Source organism: Aythya marila (assembly GCF_965140915.1).
Source record: "Aythya marila genome assembly, chromosome: 1".
Taxonomy (NCBI): domain Eukaryota; kingdom Metazoa; phylum Chordata; class Aves; order Anseriformes; family Anatidae; genus Aythya; species Aythya marila.
Genome location: NC_139042.1, coordinates 64687851 through 64704838, shown reverse-complemented (window position 1 = coordinate 64704838; position 16988 = coordinate 64687851). Strand labels below are relative to the sequence as shown.

General features: G+C 39.2%; 1 protein-coding gene across 1 annotated transcript in view; it reads left to right on the top strand.

The window, feature by feature from the left end:
• The first annotated feature begins 3604 nt into the window (after positions 1 to 3604).
• LOC309874021 (pinopsin-like) overlaps positions 3605 to 16988 on the top strand; it is an 82658-nt gene continuing 69274 nt past the window's right edge. Inside the window, exon 1 of the mRNA XM_082751908.1 lies at positions 3605 to 4164. Coding sequence (XP_082608034.1) covers positions 3828 to 4164 — 337 coding nt within the window. The 5' untranslated portion in view covers positions 3605 to 3827. The remainder of the gene's footprint in view (positions 4165 to 16988) is intronic.

The window sequence follows — 16988 nt, the reverse complement described above, 5'->3', positions numbered from 1 at the left end:
ATTACTAATGTCAAAATCAGTTACCAGATGAAGCTTTTAACAACTGGTGACATTAAATGAACTTTTGGCCTGTTCCACCTGGCCATATGTTTTGTATCACTTTGGGTATGTTTTCCATTCCATATACACTTAAACTAATTCAAGCGAACAAACTGGATATTCATTTGTGTGTTTCAAATACAATTACAAGCTGTTTTATTATTATTATTATTATTATTATTATTATTATTATTATTATTATTATTATTATTGTTGTTTGTTCCTTTTTTCTTTTTTGAGAATTAGAATTGGCAGAATTAGAAAGGGTTCGGTCCTGCATGGTCCTCAGATTTTGAGAAACCAGGAGTGTTCAGGAGGTAGAGCTTGGACAATGGGGTTTACAATGGGTCATCAGTAAAGTGGGATAATAAAAAGTAGCCTCTACCAAAGCAAAGTATTTGGAGGAAAAAGAAAACAAGTGAAACTTCAAGCACACATCTTCAGCTGTTTTTTAGGAATAATGTGAAAATTCAGTTAGATGCTAACATTAAGTAAGAATTAGACCAATTCTTTCAAGGTAAATGGATGGGAGTTTGGAATCTTTATTGAAATACGAAGTTCCACCCAGTTCCAACACCCTGCCACAGGCAAGGACACCTCCTACCAGACCAGGTTGCCCAAAGCCCCATCCAACCAGGCCTTGAACACCTCCAGGGATGGGGTATCCACAGCTTCTGTTGGAAACCTGTGCCCCACCACCCTCTAAGTGAAGAATTTCTTCCTAACATCTAATTTAAATCTCCCCTCTTTTAGTTTTAAGCCATTACCCCTTGTCCTATTACTACAGTCCCTGATAATCAGTACACTGAGGATGACAGAAGAGGAACCTGGGTTTTGCCTGCACATGTGGTATGGGACTATTGAATTATAATCAGGTGAATTATAATTCACCCAGTGAGCAAATGCCCTTTTATGATTTCTATAAATATGAATGTTTAATATTTCTTTTTAAATGCATATATATATATGTGCATATTTAATAACTGTATGAAAAAAATCTATTTTTTATTACTTATATTTTGATGTTCATAGAGATACATATATAAAGTTACATTTCCTAAAGAGATTACAACCTTTGGCTTTGTCTAACTCCAATGCTGTGGTGCTTTAATGATAATATTATCCCGTGACAGTCCAAACCCTTGGCCTGTGATTATTCTGGTGAACTTAATTCCCACATAGAAGCATTTATGATGGTATGCAGTAATCTTTGCTACAGATTATCTAGGTGTAACCCATTCAGTTTGGGAAGGGGGAAGGGGGAGGAGTTGCATCTGTGCAAATTAATCTGTGTGTAAATCAGACTTAAGTCTCTCCAAATTTTGAAGCCAGATTCTGCAATATGGTTTGGGGGGAGCAGATAGGACTGATCTAGTTGCATCCTCAATAAACAGTCATGTGCAAACAGATTCAACAAAACTGTCTTGGAAGTAATGGGAACATAATAGATTAATTTTGTATAAAATAGAGCATAAGCAGAATTATGAAACAAAAACAACCAACCAACCAACCAAACAAAAAAAACCAACAAAAACCAGCTATAACTGATAACTTTTTCAGTTCATTTCTCTATATAGTCTTATCTTCCTGTGAATTTTTCCTTCTGAAACTCTCCTTCCACACAGTGCCACAAAGCTTTGTTCCTATGCACACACACACACGCAGCTGTCTTTCTTTTCAGTTGTGCCATTAGTCTGAGAAGCACTCAACATCATTGTTTTAATGAGTTGTTCTTTTATTTGTGTTTTGTTCTACTAAACTTTAACTCTATTCCTTTAAACACATTTGTGAGAAAAATTAAAACATATTCTCAGTTAGTCTCAAATAGTTTCCTTCTGCCTGCAACCAGAATTGTGACAGCTTTTTTTTTTTTTTTTTTTTTTTTTTTTTTCCAAAATGGTAGAAAGAGGATTTCAAATGTTCTCCCTCTTCGATTTGCTCCTTGAGACCCTTACCAATTTAAATGACCATGTGCCTCTTAAATGGAGGTAGAGGGAGTAAACAGAAAACATCAGCTGTTCATGTTCTAAACGACCAAACAGTGGAAGGTCTGCAAAGTGTATGTAATCTTTTCATCATTTATTTATCACAACACAAAGTTAAGACAGATTGCATATATTATAGTTCAAAATCACTGCAATAATGAGACATGTTTATCATAGCGACTTTGTGAAAGCAGGGAAATAGTAATAAGAAATACTTGCAATAAACATTTACCATGACAAACAACTTTGATAGAAGGAAAAAAAAAACAAACCACCCACTACATCTTCAGTACACTCTGATGAACTCTCATCTTTCCAACTGGTTAACACATTTTATTATTTTTTTTACTAATCAATTTACAAAAAGCAGTAGTTAGGAGTAGTGCAACAGATGCTGCATTTTGAACTCTCTGTAGTTGTTCTAGGAGGACATGACTCCTGAAAGAAACATTTTCATACATATGTTTTCATATTTTTAAGTGCAGCAAGCTATAGGTATTAAGTGTTTTTTGTTGTTGTTGTTGTTGTTTGTTTCATTTTGTTTTGTTTGCTTGTTTGTTTGCTTTTGTGTGTGTGTGTGGTGAGGAGTGGAAATTCTTACATATATCTATCTGCATTATTATTATTATTATTATTTTTTTATTATTATTATTTTTTTTTTTTTTTTATAGAAACACTGGTGCAGAATTAGCCAGCTTTCTGCATGGTTGCAGGCAAAACAGTTACACATTAAGCATGCTGCTGTTGCTTCACAAAATACACACACACATTGTATTCACTGTGTGAGTCTATACAAATTCATGTCTGTGGCAGGAGAGAGATGCGAAGCTCTGGATGTTTGTCTACTTTATAAATAATGAAGGTGAACACCTGTCCACTGGTAAATGTAGGAGAAGTGACATTGATATCAGAGCTTTGCCAACCTTTGTAAGCACATGGGAGCTTCAGGGACTGAGCTTGAAATTATTCTTTCTGGGTAAAGAAATAAATTCTCCTCCTAAAATTTTGGTTACAATTAAACTCTAGCCAAGACTAAAGCTTGGTGGATTGCCTTGATGTAGAAGATGATACAGCTTTTCCTCTGGAAAGCTGATGTGAAAGATCTATCTTACATGCATTTTCTCTTCTGAGGAACTTTACTGGAAAGGTGAAAATAGCCTTTTCCATGCTAAACAGAGAGCTAAGAAAAAACTGTTTTGAATAGCAAAGAAAATTTCCACAAACTGATTTTGTTGCTGTTGTTGAAATTCAGAGAAAAGACAGAAATATTTGATACAGTTCAAAGAGGAGAAACTGTACATACATGTATGTATTGTTTGGTCTTCATATGGAAAAGGTGGTTTTGTCTTTACCGTTTGTTTTCTTCTCTTTTCTTTTTCAGAAAGATGGGTTAGCAGAAGGAAAAACAGTAGCTACTCATTGGTAGGAGGGCTGCCCATTTGCTCTGAAAGAAGAGATCATGTGGAAGCACCTTTTTAAGATAGCTTCCAGTCTGACTCTCAAAAAAGATCATCTAACATGATCCTGGGTTTAAACAGAAGATGAATTTGAGGTGATTGCTTGGTTTTTCTGCCCTGAGGTCCCAAGCAGAACTGACCACTGAAAGGAAGAGTAGAAAAATATTCCTGTGCTACAATACAATATTTCATGCCTGAGTAACCATCCAAGAGATATCTCAACTGAGAAAAATTTGCAAGAAATGATTTGACCTGTAATGGAGGGACACTTCTGTGAAACTGCCAGAGGACTTCAGCACAGGGCACCTGGTGTCTCTACTCTCATTTACCTGCGGCAAAGTCCGAAATGAACCACACTTGGACATACAACCTGAGCTTTGATGCTCCTGCAGATCCTGTAGAGCCTAGGGCTGGACTCTCACGAAATGGGCACACAATAGTGGCTGTTTTTCTTGGATTTATCTTGTTTTTTGGTTTCTTGAATAACTTGATTGTCCTCATCCTCTTCTGCAAGTTTAAAACCCTCCGTAACCCAGTCAACATGCTCCTCCTGAATATTAGTATCAGTGACATGTTAGTGTGCATCTCAGGCACTACCCTCAGTTTTGCATCTAACATCCATGGCAAATGGATTGGAGGGGAGCATGGTTGTAGGTGGTATGGATTTGTCAATTCCTGCTTTGGTAAGAGTTCATTGATAATTCTCTTATCCTATTCTTTTCAACACAGGTGCATGAAGCCACTCAATGAGTTAGTTATCTCATGGTGTAAGATAAATAGAAGGATGCTTTGGTTCCCTTGTTACGGTAAACCAAGAGAAATTCATGGCTTAAAACATTTAACTGCAGGCTTTATGAAACATAGAAGAGAGCTGATAAATATTCCTTAACGTATCCTATTTTTGAAATAACTTATTTTTAATAGATTCAAACGTCATCTAGAAAGAGGCAACATACTAGAAGAAGGAGTTTGACTAAGTGAATGAACATACATGGTAGTTCCCTCTTTTTCAGAAAAATCTGTGCCATCAGTAAACAGTTCTTTCTTCCAGTAAACAGTCTGCTTCCATCACAAACAAAGCCTCATGAAAATACTCCATTTGCCATTTGCAATTATCTATTGATCTATAACATGAATTCCCTTTTGTCCCAGATAATGACAGTTTTCATCATTAGATGCTTTCTGTTCTTCCCCAAAGCAAAATCTTTATTTTAAAATTACATGATGCACATTCAATAACAAATTAACTTACAGGAATAGATGTCAGATATACTCAAAACGTTCATCAAAGTTAAACAGTCTCTCTGCATTCGTCTTCTGTCCAGATAAAACTTTTCCTGCAACAAGCTTTTGTAGTGTTAGATTTAAATTTTTAACTTAAAATAATTGTGTTAATTATTTACAAAAATAAAGAAAAGATAAAACAGAAAGAAAAAGCACAGTCAGAGGGCAGGTTTTGTCCCTTCAAGTTGATCCATCACTTTTATAATTACATTGCCAAGCAGTGAGCCTTTGTGCATTTATTCCTATATTCAAAAAAGATTTTCCAAGGCAAGACATAAGCTGTCCTGTGGGTACAACAACTAGACATGATCCTATGCTCACCTAGACTGGGGGACCCAGTTCCTTTTGCTCTGTGTTCTTGCTTTGGTGGCCTCCAGGCCACCAGGACAGGTCTGAGCACATCCTTTTTTCTTCTCCCCCTCTGAGGTTGAGGTGCATCTCATACCAGTGCTTTATCCTGAGCAGCACTCCCACGGCCCTTGAAGTAGAATCAGGCTGTGAATCCAAACACACGTTTTCCAACTGACTTACAAACTCTTGCTATTTCTAACAATGTGCTTTCCTCTGGTGCCCTTCATTTCCTCAAACTTGTGCTGCACTATTGACAGTTATCTCAGCCTAGCAGCTTCCTCTGGGAAGCTGCTGCTATGTCTAAGGTGACCTCTCAGGAGTTAGCAGTGTTGTATGATATAAAAGCATAGGCTTTGGTAATCCAAAAACAGACCCCATTATCAACAACACACTTTTTGTTTGTTTGTTTGTTTGTTGTTTTTTTTTGTTTGCTTCCTTTGGGGGGGGGGGGGGGGGGGGATGGTTTATCTATCTATCTATTTAATTATTTATTTATAAATTTGTGCAGATCAGAAAAACATATCTTTTCCTTCCGTGTTTCCTTTCCATTTTTGTGAGTCATTAATGCGATGAGATAGTCTACTGGTCCATGTTGTCTGAAACTTTAGCATACAGCTTTCTCACTGCAACTTTGAAGAAATGTATTCACATAAGATGCACAGGGTTTTGAATACATTCACCAGGCCTCTGCTACCGTGTCTTCATAACATTAACTTCATAACAGAGATGAATAATTCAGTCACTAGTCTTCTCAGGGAGAAAACAGGTAGGACTGGATTTTCTCCATCCTTTGATTTACCTTTGTTGTTTTTTTTTATTAATGGGATGCAAAGATTTTATTTGAAGAGAGGAGAAAAAAGGTATGTGTTTAAGGGAGGAGAAAAAATGTTATGTGTTTAAGGGATGAGGAAAAAAAATATGTTGATGGTGCCTTTTGAGCTTGTTGGCTTCTGTCAGAATACCTGTGTTATTGTGGAATTAAAACAGCAAATGGGTCAGCTTCTCATGAGGTGACTTGCTTGTGGAATGGTTCTTCAGGTCTACTGTATAAATCAGGTGGATGGAAGAACAGCAGGCTTCCATTCTGCAGTGACACTTGTGCCCATGCAAGAGGTTCCAGTACAGTTCCTAAAATTGGTTAGATCATCAAAGAACAAGCAAGCAGACAAAAACATAAAGCCCAGAATGCTAAAGTTGACTTCAGCTTCCCTGACTGGCTCTACTATCAACAGTGTGTCCTGGGTGGCTGGGACAGCTTGACCACTGGCAAGGATTGAACTGTGCACATGGAAACTTTTCCTAAGAGTGTTAAAAACATTCTTTTGCAATTCCATTTGGAAAGTCTTACAACACTCACAATATTTGTTAATATTTTTCTTTTACTTTTACGACTGTGTATAAAGGGTATACTGAAGAAGTTTGCCTGCAAAACTATAACTAAAAATGTTCACTGGAAAATAAAATGAATAAACATGAGTAAAAGCATAGAATAGTAGCAGGTGGCTTAACATTTAGATGTCTCCATCTGCAGTTAAATACCATTGTTCATCTGCTTTCTTGAAATGATATAATCCAAAATGTGTTAAAGAAAAATGTAGGTATAGAGTAAGTTGGCAGCATTTCAGTTCTTTACAGCACTTGAAAACAAAATTCCCAGGTGTGTGATTTTTGTTGCATTCCATGTGTGCATTGAGCATCATAGACTGAACAGGGACATGTTAAATGGAATGGTTAATTTTTTTACAGACTTTGAGATCTTATTGATAAGGGGGTGGTGAGAACAACATCTCATTCATTGTAGAATTTTTTTCTTTGTCTTCCATGGACTTTAGAAAAACTGTATACAATTTACAAAACTGATTCAGGAGCTCTAGAGGAGAAAAAGTATATTCTATATGGTAAAGTGGTTGTTTAAGATCTCACTGATTGATACCTTGTAGTTACCAAAGAAAAGAAAATTACTGAAGAAAAGAAAGTTAGAAAGTTATTTGTCAGCAAGAGAGTTTTTTGACACTTTTGTTGACTAGTTTAGATCACAGCCTTCCTCCTGACTGCTATGAATGCCTTGTGAGTGGCAAAGTGGATTAGATTTATAAACATAATTGCAAGAACTACAAGGACTACAAAGTAATGGCTACGATATTAAAGGCTACAATATAAAAGGAACATATATGAGCAAATAAATGACAAAACTATATAGACTGGGTGGAGAGGGTTTATTTGTGCTGTTTACACTTTTTCTGCAATCCCTTACACTCCTTTGTGCCTTGAGTCTGATTTTGGCTTGCCAAAGCTAAGAGCAATTGCCCTAATGCTCATGATCCATAAGAAAGATGTGTTGTAGGAAAGCTAATTAAGAAATGAAGTTTGACATCAAGCTCTGTAAGAGTAAACCCTTTAAAATATTTATTTATTTATTTATTCACCTCACAGGACAGAAGTCTGTCCTACTAGGATAAAAAACTTCATTGTAGAACCAGAATTTCAAATTATGTTACAGTAAGTTCACTGGCTTCAGTAGAATTTAACTCTCCAGTAACAAATGAAGGTATAGTACCATTTTTTAATTTTTCTTTCTAAAACACATAGTAATGTTGCTGATGATGATAAACCTGCAACCTTTAATATTTTCCTAAACCATAAAGGAGTCTGTAGTGGGTAACTAAGCTTTATGACTTGGCAAATATTTGATGATATGTAAAACACACCTACGCCAACTTCAAAATGTAAGAACATTTTAAAAAGTAATTTGACTTTTAAAGGGCTTCTGCAAAGGACTGATTTTTTCATAGCTGTTTTGCTGCCTTACACATTGTTTTGTGATGCTATGAAAAACACCTTCTTCCTGTCTAAAATTCAATTGAGAGTGAAGGTCTTATCCCCCAGGTCTATAGCCTGGAGGATACTTAGGAAACAGCCAGTGAATGTAGGAAGATGAGTTTGTTTCAAATGCAAATGCATGGCCATAGATCACTCATTTTGTTTGAAGTGCCTTTTCTCTTTTAAAATCACATAACTATTTCCCTGGGAAGTGATCCAGAAAGTGGGCCTAATTCTCTTCCCAGCAAAATCAACAGAGCAATGGACATTAATGTTGCTTACTGTGGAATCGAGCCGCATGGTGTTTACTGGGTAATTCATTGCCTACCCCAGGCACTTAAAAATCATGAACCAAAACCCAGTACCAGGAGGTTCCTATGAGCACAATGGAAAAAATATAGAGAAGGTGTAGGTGTTTTATTTATTTGCTTGCTGTTTTCCACACCTCTATTTTATGATTTCAAATCATTCTCTGAAAGCAAATGGTTTAGAAAATAATAGACAGTGCAGATGCTGATCAATGAGCATGTAATGTGGATTTTAAGGAGAACAGTAAATATCATGAGACTTGCTATAACAGCATAAGAGCTGTTGGGACTTCATATGAAGAGCATAAAGGATGGAGTTAGGGAAGGAACAATGTGGGCTGTTTCTGTCGTAAATGGCTTTCCCCTGGTGCTTGTGCCTGTTTGCAGCTCCATCAACTAGGTCACTGCAGTGGAAACTGCACGTCACAGAGTTGGGGAAATGGATGTATTTGCTAAATTTACTCCTGTTACCCACCACTTAGCCACAGTTTGACAGGCTCATGGTTATACATTTAAGCAAACATTCATGTTTGCAGGGGACACAAGGACAGGACGGACACATTTTTCCCAAATGAACTGAGTAAACTTTGCAAGCAGGCTGAAATAAAAACTGTTAAATATATCATTGAAAGATTAGGCATTAGATTTTAATTTAAGAAAAACACAATATTTAGTAAAACACTCACAAAGAGACCATATATGCACAAACTGATATTGCATCCTAAAATTGTTTGTCATGCAACTTTGACCACCTCTCACATACTCTCTCCAATGCCCTATTATACACTTCAGATCTCTGGACAGATGAAAACTTTAAGAAACATTTCATCTTTTCCCAATATATTTGCACTAATGTAGACTTTCCAAAGTTGTAGGGAAGGCAGTATTTCGGTGTGGATAACTTCTGAAGTTCATTTTCAAATTGCTATGTAATGCCATATCAGGATTAAATATTAAGTAGATTAATTAATGTAGGACAGATGATGACTTCTCCAGCCCAGGGAATCCAACATTAGATTCTGAGGCTGTACAGTTTTGAAGTACATCTCTAAAAATTTTTGTTTGTTTGTTTGTTACTTTTGAGCTCTTTGTTCATGTTTGAAGGTGTCTGCTGATTGTTTTCTTTCTTCCTCAGCCTTTGTGGTAATTAAAAGCTGTGTGATTTGAGGTCACATCTTCCATGCGGTAACATGTCCTTGTCCTGTGTGCAAGAGAGGGCTCCACTCGTAAACTTGTTCTAACTTAAGTAGAGTGTGTGTATATATCTTTATGACCACTGATGAACCAAAGTCCTATCTAAATGAGGGCTTTAGTCTTTTCAAAAAACCCATACTACCCAACTATGTAAGCAAACAATCTATTCAGTCACATTAAAGCAGTTATTGATTTATTCCCCTGTAAGCTGCCAGAGAATACATTAAATGAGAAACTGGGCTGCTCATGGTTTTGTTTTAAAGTTCAGTTTCCCTGTGACCTTAAACAAATAATTTTCTTCTTAATCTGTTGCCTTGATTTTATATGCTGTGTCTTAAACACACTTCACTAAACTAAAGTACTTTGAGTATAAACATGTAATATATTGTAAGCTTTCAGCTCATGAGATGCAATTGAGAAATTGAGATCCCAAGTGAAGTGAATGGCTTTTCTGTGAGAATGAATATGATGGTTTTGTTTGTTTGCTTGTTTGTTTTCCCAGGGGTGAAAACATAATCTTCCTTGACTTGATTCTGCAAGAGCTCAAGACTGAAGTTGTCTGAGCCCTTATAGAGTAAGTTCTCGTGTCCCAGTGTGAAATACTCTTAGCAGCTCCTTGCTTGGCTCATGAATGTGGATAGCTCTTTTTCCAAGTGGGCTTAGAATGGGATTTAAAGTAGTATTCCTATAAATAAAATTGTCAGGAAACACCACTTATCAGTAATGTTTAAGGAAACTTAGTTCTCCATCAGAACTCAAAAAAGTTCTGTATTTTAAATGAGTAGACTTTGTTGTGCTTGTAATCAACAGGACCTATGCAAACTTTTCTAGGTAGTTCTTTTCTGTTCGATATCAGAATTTTTTTGCTGTTTCAAAGAGAGGGGCTAAGAAAAGTTTGCCTAATAAACTGGAAGGCATAAAATGTGCTTACAGTTCCTTTATCTAAAAAAAAGGACAAACAATATCTTTACTTAAGGGGTTTTACTGATTTTAGTATAATATTACAACTGATGATTGGTTAGAAACTTTTCTGCATAATTTCAGGCAACTGATATTCATTAGGCTGTATAGTAAATGGAAACACAAAAGTACTTATTCAGGAGATATGTAATCTGAATTCCTCTTTGGCATCCCCTCTCTCAGAAACTGAAGCTAGGCTGTCAATCTTTTTATTTAAATAATTAATAAATGAGGTAACCACATATTAATAAATACAATTCTAAGAGACATATTTACATGGAAACATGAAATGCCGAAGACCTTAGAGATGGATGGGAATCATCTAACTGAAAACAAGTATTTCCCAATCACTCAGTCTTCTTTCATAAGAAATAATAAAAAAAAATTTGCACAGTCAGCGTACAAATTGCCTGACATACTTCAGATATGGTCCTTAGGGTGATATAAGCTGTGTCTTAGAAGTGACTCTGTCTCCACTAGCTTTGAAAGGAGCCAAGGATCACAAGATCAGAGGTGGATATTTGCTCTGTACCTCCCTGCAGCCATGAAATGACCCTTACCGCCAAAGTGCTTATTGTTTCTTATGGCTTTATGCCATTTTCTTACTTTTTTTTTTTTTTTTTTATATAATTTCCTTCTCAGTTCAGTGTTCTTTCCCTGAATGTTGAGCTTATTTCCTAGTTTATTTCTAGTTTCTCTGGGCATTAAACACCATCCATGTTGAAATCACTAGTTGCCCAAGAATGAATATTTGGAAAACATTTGTCATGTTTCTATGAAGAGGTGCCCAAATCTCCTTTCAGAACTTGGCCACACATTCATCATGCAGGGAACATGCTGTCTGCTCTGCCTACAGATAATTTGTATTGTTTTATTTTTTAAAATTTTTATTTTATTTTTTATTTTTTTATTTATTTTATTTTTAATGCAATTTGAGAACTTGAAGCAGAGAGTCAGACCCAGCAAAAATTGTAGAGAACCAATTAAAGAAGACACCATCACATGCATAGAAAGTGTCTGTATTACCAGGAATGGTTCCTTCTCCCTCCCTTGGACTGGGCAGCCCCAGCTCTGCACCAGCTCAACACCTGCCTGCAGTAGGAGCTTGATGTGCATCAGAATCCTTTCTTTTCCCTCCCTCTCTCCCTTTCAGCCTTCAGCACAGAGCAAATACAAGCACGTGGCTCAAACAGGAGCCGAAGTGTGCTCTGAACAGGTCACTGATCCCTGGTGGCCCTTCAACATGCACCAGCAGGCACACGTAGATTGAGTCATCATGCTCTCCCTTAACTGCCACAGCTAATATTTTCCACTGCTATGTTTTGTTGTGTGATAATCTACAGGCTATTCACCTAATGTCTGACCAAAAAACAGACAATAAAAACCATGCAGAGATTTCAACAATGAAGGGTGGACAGGAGTTTGTGTGTGTGTCCCTGGGAGGAGGGCCAGAATAATAGCAGAATTCTCTAGGGCAATCGATAACTTCCTTGGTAGCTTGTACACATAGTCATCAGTTGTCCATATGATGCCAACTTCTGTTCTGGAAGAAACACTCTGCCCATGCCCAAAGTCTGTTTCTGTGTGTGTGCAAGTGACTTCAAATATCTGCCTATGTTTAAGACTTTCTTATCAAGCAACCATACCTGTGGTTCAGTTGCATATTTTTAGTTCTGATACATGGCTCTACATAATAATCATGTATTACAGAATATTAAGAACTTTTTGCAAGACAAGATACAAAATAAAATCACTTTACATAGAGACCTGGAAAGGGCTTAAATTGAAAAAAAAAAATAAAATAAAATAAAAAAATCAGACCTTGCAAAATGATTCTGATGATGAAATGAGTCTAAAAGGTCAGGGCTGTAAGCTGTGTTAGAAGTGATAGAAGAGCATTTCTGTTAGATAGGTTTAATCATATGCATTTGCAGACCCTGTTCCCTAATCCTATGTCAGCATTAACCCAGACCATGCCGTGCCTGCTGTTATATTTCTATCACTGCAAGAAAAAAACAGAAACTAACTGTGTCTGTAGTCAGGACACATCCATGTGAAGAAATATGTTATTAAAATATATATGTTATGACTGGAGTACTGCAATGCCTGGCTATAAGCTCTTTAGAAGGGACAGGCAGCACAGAAGGGGTGGTGGTGTGGTTCTCTATATTAGAGAGTCTTTCGAGGTTGTAGAACTCGAGGCTGGGAATGACAAGGTCGAGTCCCTTTGGGTTAGGATCGGCAGGGACAACAAGGCTAGTGTCCTGGTCGGGGTCTGCTATAGACCGCCGAACCAGGATGAGGAGACGGATGAGGAGTTCTACAGGCAGCTGACAGAAGTTGCAAAATCATCAGCTCTTGTACTCGTGGGGGACTTCAACTTCCTTGACATATCCTGGAAGCACAACACAGCCCTGAGAAAGCAGTCTAGGAGGTTTCTGGAGAGCGTGGAAGATAGCTTCCTGATGCAGCTGGTTAGTGAACCTACCAGGGGTGGTGCCCCGCTAGACCTTCTCTTCACAAACAGAGAAGGACTGGTGGAGGATGTGATTGTCGGGAGCTGTCTTGGGCAGAGTGACCACAAAATGGTGGAGTTCACTATTCTTAGCGAGGCCAGGAAGGGGACCAGTAAAACCGCTGTATTGGATTTCCGGAAGGCTGACTTTTAGCTGCTCAGGACACTAGTTGGTGGAGTCCCTTGGGAGGCGGTTCTGAAGGGCAGAGGGGTCCAGGAAGGCTGGGCGCTCTTCAAGAGGGAAATCTTAATGGCGCAGGAATGGTCTGTCCCCAAGTGCCCAAAGACGAGCTGGCGGTGAAGAAGACCAGCCTGGCTCAACAGAGAATTGTGGCTTGATCTTAGGAGAAAAAAGAGGGTTTATAATCTTTGGAAAAGTGGGCAGGACACTAGGGAGGACTATAAGGATGTAGCGAGGCTGTGCAGGGACAAAATTAGGAAGGACAAAGCTCATCTGGAGCTCAATCTGGCTACTGCCGTTAAAGATAACAAAAAACGTTTCTATAAATACATCAACACAAAAAGGAGGACTAAGGAGAATCTCCATCCTTTACTGGATGCGGGGGGAAACTTAGTTACAAGAGATGAGGAAAAGGCGGAGGTGCTCAATGCCTTCTTTGCCTCAGTCTTTAGCAGCAATACTGGTTGTTCTCTGGATACTCAGTACCCTGAGCTGGTGGAAGGGGATGGGGAGCAGGATGTGGCCCTCACTATCCATGAAGAACTGGTTGGTGACCTGCTACGGCACTTGGATGTGCACAAGTCGATGGGGCCGGATGGGATCCACCCAAGGGTACTGAGAGAACTGGCAGAGGAGCTGGCCAAGCCACTGTCCATCATTTATCAGCAGTCCTGGCGATCAGGGGAGGTCCCAGTTGACTGGCGGCTAGCAAATGTGACGCCCATCTACAAGAAGGGCCGGAGGGCAGACGCGGGAAACTACAGGCCTGTCAGTTTGACCTCAGTGCCAGGGAAGCTCATGGAGCAGATCCTCCTGAGAGTCATCACGCAGCACTTGCAGGGCAAGCAGGCGATCAGGCCCAGTCAGCATGGGTTTATGAAAGGCAGATCCTGCTTGACGAACCTGATCTCCTTCTATGACAAAGTGACACGCTGGGTGGACGAGGGAAAGGCTGTGGATGTGGTCTACCTTGACTTCAGCAAGGCTTTTGACACCGTCTCCCACAGCATTCTCCTCAAGAAACTGGCTGCTCTTGGCTTGGACTGGTGAATGCTTCATTGGTTTAAAAACTGGCTGGATAGCCGGGCCCAAAGAGTCGTGGTGAATGGAGCCAAGTCCAGTTGGAGGCCAGTCACTAGTGGCATCCCCCAGGGCTCGGTGCTGGGGCCGGTCCTCTTTAATATCTTCATCGATGATCTGGACGAGGGCATTGAGTGCACCCTCAGTAAGTTTGCAGATGACACCAAGTTAGGTGCGTGTGTCGATCTGCTTGAGGGTAGGAAAGCTCTGCAGGAGGATCTGGATAGGCTGCACCGATGGGCTGAGGTCAACTGCATGAAGTTCAACAAGGCCAAGTGCCGGGTCCTGCACCTGGGGCGCAATAACCCCAAGCAGAGCTACAGGCTGGGAGAAGAGTGGTTGGAGAGCTGCCAGGCAGAGAAGGACCTGGGAGTGATGGTGGATAGTCGGCTGAATATGAGCCAGCAGTGTGCTCAGGTGGCCAAGAAGGCCAACGGCATCCTGGCTTGTATCAGGAACAGTGTGACCAGCAGGGCTAGGAAGGTGATCGTCCCCCTGTACTTAGCTCTGGTGAGGCCGCACCTCGAGTACTGTGTTCAGTTTTGGGCCCCTCGCTACAAGAAGGACATCGAGGTGCTTGAGCGGGTGCAGAGAAGGGCGACAAAGCTGGTGAGGGGCCTGGAGAACAAGTCCTACGAGGAGCGGCTGAGGGAGCTGGGCTTGTTCAGCCTGGAGAAGAGGAGGCTCAGGGGTGACCTTATCGCTCTCTATAGGTACCTCAAGGGAGGCTGTAGCGAGGTGGGGGTTGGTCTGTTCTCCCACGTGCCTGGTGACAGGACGAGGGGGAATGGGCTTAAGTTGAGCCAGGGGAGTTTTAGGTTAGATGTTAGGAAGAACTTCTTCACTGAAAGGGTTGTGAGGCACTGGAACAGGCTGCCCAGGGAAGTGGTGGAGTCACCATCCCTGGAAGTCTTCAAAAGACGTTTAGATGTAGAGCTTAGGGATATGGTTTAGTGGGGACTGCTAGCGTTAGGTCAGAGGTTGGACTCGATGATCTTGAGGTCTCTTCCAACCTAGAAATTCTGTGATTCTGTGATTCTGTGAAAATGTATATGGTTTTCTTGTCCCTCGGTAGGTAAAATAAAATAAACCTGAGCCCAGTAAATAAACAGTGTTCACTCAGAACAAAACTACATTGGAGAACACTGGACTTTGCTTGTGACAGACTGTTGAATCATACTTTATTTAACTATGTATTTAATAATCTTGGTAACTCTTAAGACCATCTGTATGCTGCCAGACCTAAATTCAATATTTTTTGTTAAAACTTGAACTTCCCTTGTAGTCCTGCAATCTACCAGAGAGAGGATATTATCTCCAGATTTTTAAATCCAAGTTATAGAGCTAGTGGCTTTTTCTTAACAGATGACATATTTTCTACGGCACTTTCTTTTATAAAGCATTTAAGCAGAATACTACATCTTCCATTCTAGTATAGGAATTGGTAACTACTGGATTTTCAGTGATAAAACAATTGATAAACATTTGTTGGCATAGTTCCAAATAATGACATAGTAATAAATGATAACTAGCAATTTCATATTTTTTTTCTCCATTTTTCTCAGCTGTGGCCAATACTTTGCTTTAAAGTAATCACCTTTTCTTTTTCTATTAGTGTCTGCCACTTTTGTGATTAAGAATATCTATTAAGATGAAAAAATAATTTGTGGTAGTTTGTGAAAAGATTGTGCTGATATGGAAAAAAAAAAAAAAAAAAAAAAAAAAAAAAAAAAAAAAAAGGTTTTTTGAAAGCAGGAGCTATCCTGTTCAGATTTGCATTTTTCTAGGGATCAACAATATCTGCAAAGATGTTTCTGAAAACAGATATTCAGTAAATGTCTAATAAGTTAATAAACTACAGCCTCTATTGATTTACAGACCACTTATTGTTTCTGGTGATTTCACAGCTAAAATGACTCACTACTTAAATGAACCAAATGTCTCATATTGCTGGAAGGTGTTTTTTGTTTTTGTTTTATAATATTATTTTCCCCCAGACTACTAAGTCAAAATGTCCTCTGGCTGCTGTAAATTTTTCCATAATTGATACTGGCAGGATGAATGCTTGAGATTTGCAAACAACAAATGTAAGGGAGCATCACTCCAGGTAGCAGCCACTACCTTAACTCACTGTTATTCTTAGAACAGAATGTAGTGGAATTGTTCAGTTGGAAGGGACATATAAAGATCATCAAGTCCAACTGCCTGACCATTTCAGGGCTAGACAAAAATTAAAGCATATTATCAAGGCGTGATCCAAGTGCCTATTGAACTGACAGGCATGGAGCTTCAAACATCTCTGTAGCAAGCCTGTTCCAGTGTTTGATCAAACTCATAATAGACAAATCTTTCCTAATGCCCAGTCTGAACCTCATTAAAACAGTTTTGTGCCATTCCCACATGTCCTGACACTTGTGCCCAGGGAGAAGAGACTGGCACCTCCCTCTGTTCTTCCCTTCCTCAGGACATTGCAGAGAGTGCTGAGGTCACCCCTCAGCCAGTTCTTCAAGCTATGGAGTCTCCGTGTGCTTTGACTCCTGAGTGGTTTGGAACCTCTCTCCCTCCCTGTTCTGCGCTGGCTTAGTGTGGATCATCACCAGATGAGAGGGTGTTCCCCTATACAAGAGTGAAGCCTTAGGTTCAGAGTGGGTGCCTGACTCCCCTGAGCAGCATCTTTAAACTGCTGTGTTATACCACTGAAAAACTTCACGTGCTTCAGCTGAAGGTTTCTCATGCCAGCTATCAGCCTCAGGCTAAATTTCAGTGGGCAATTTCAGCTAATGACTTTTCCACAAATGTGGCAAAATTACATTA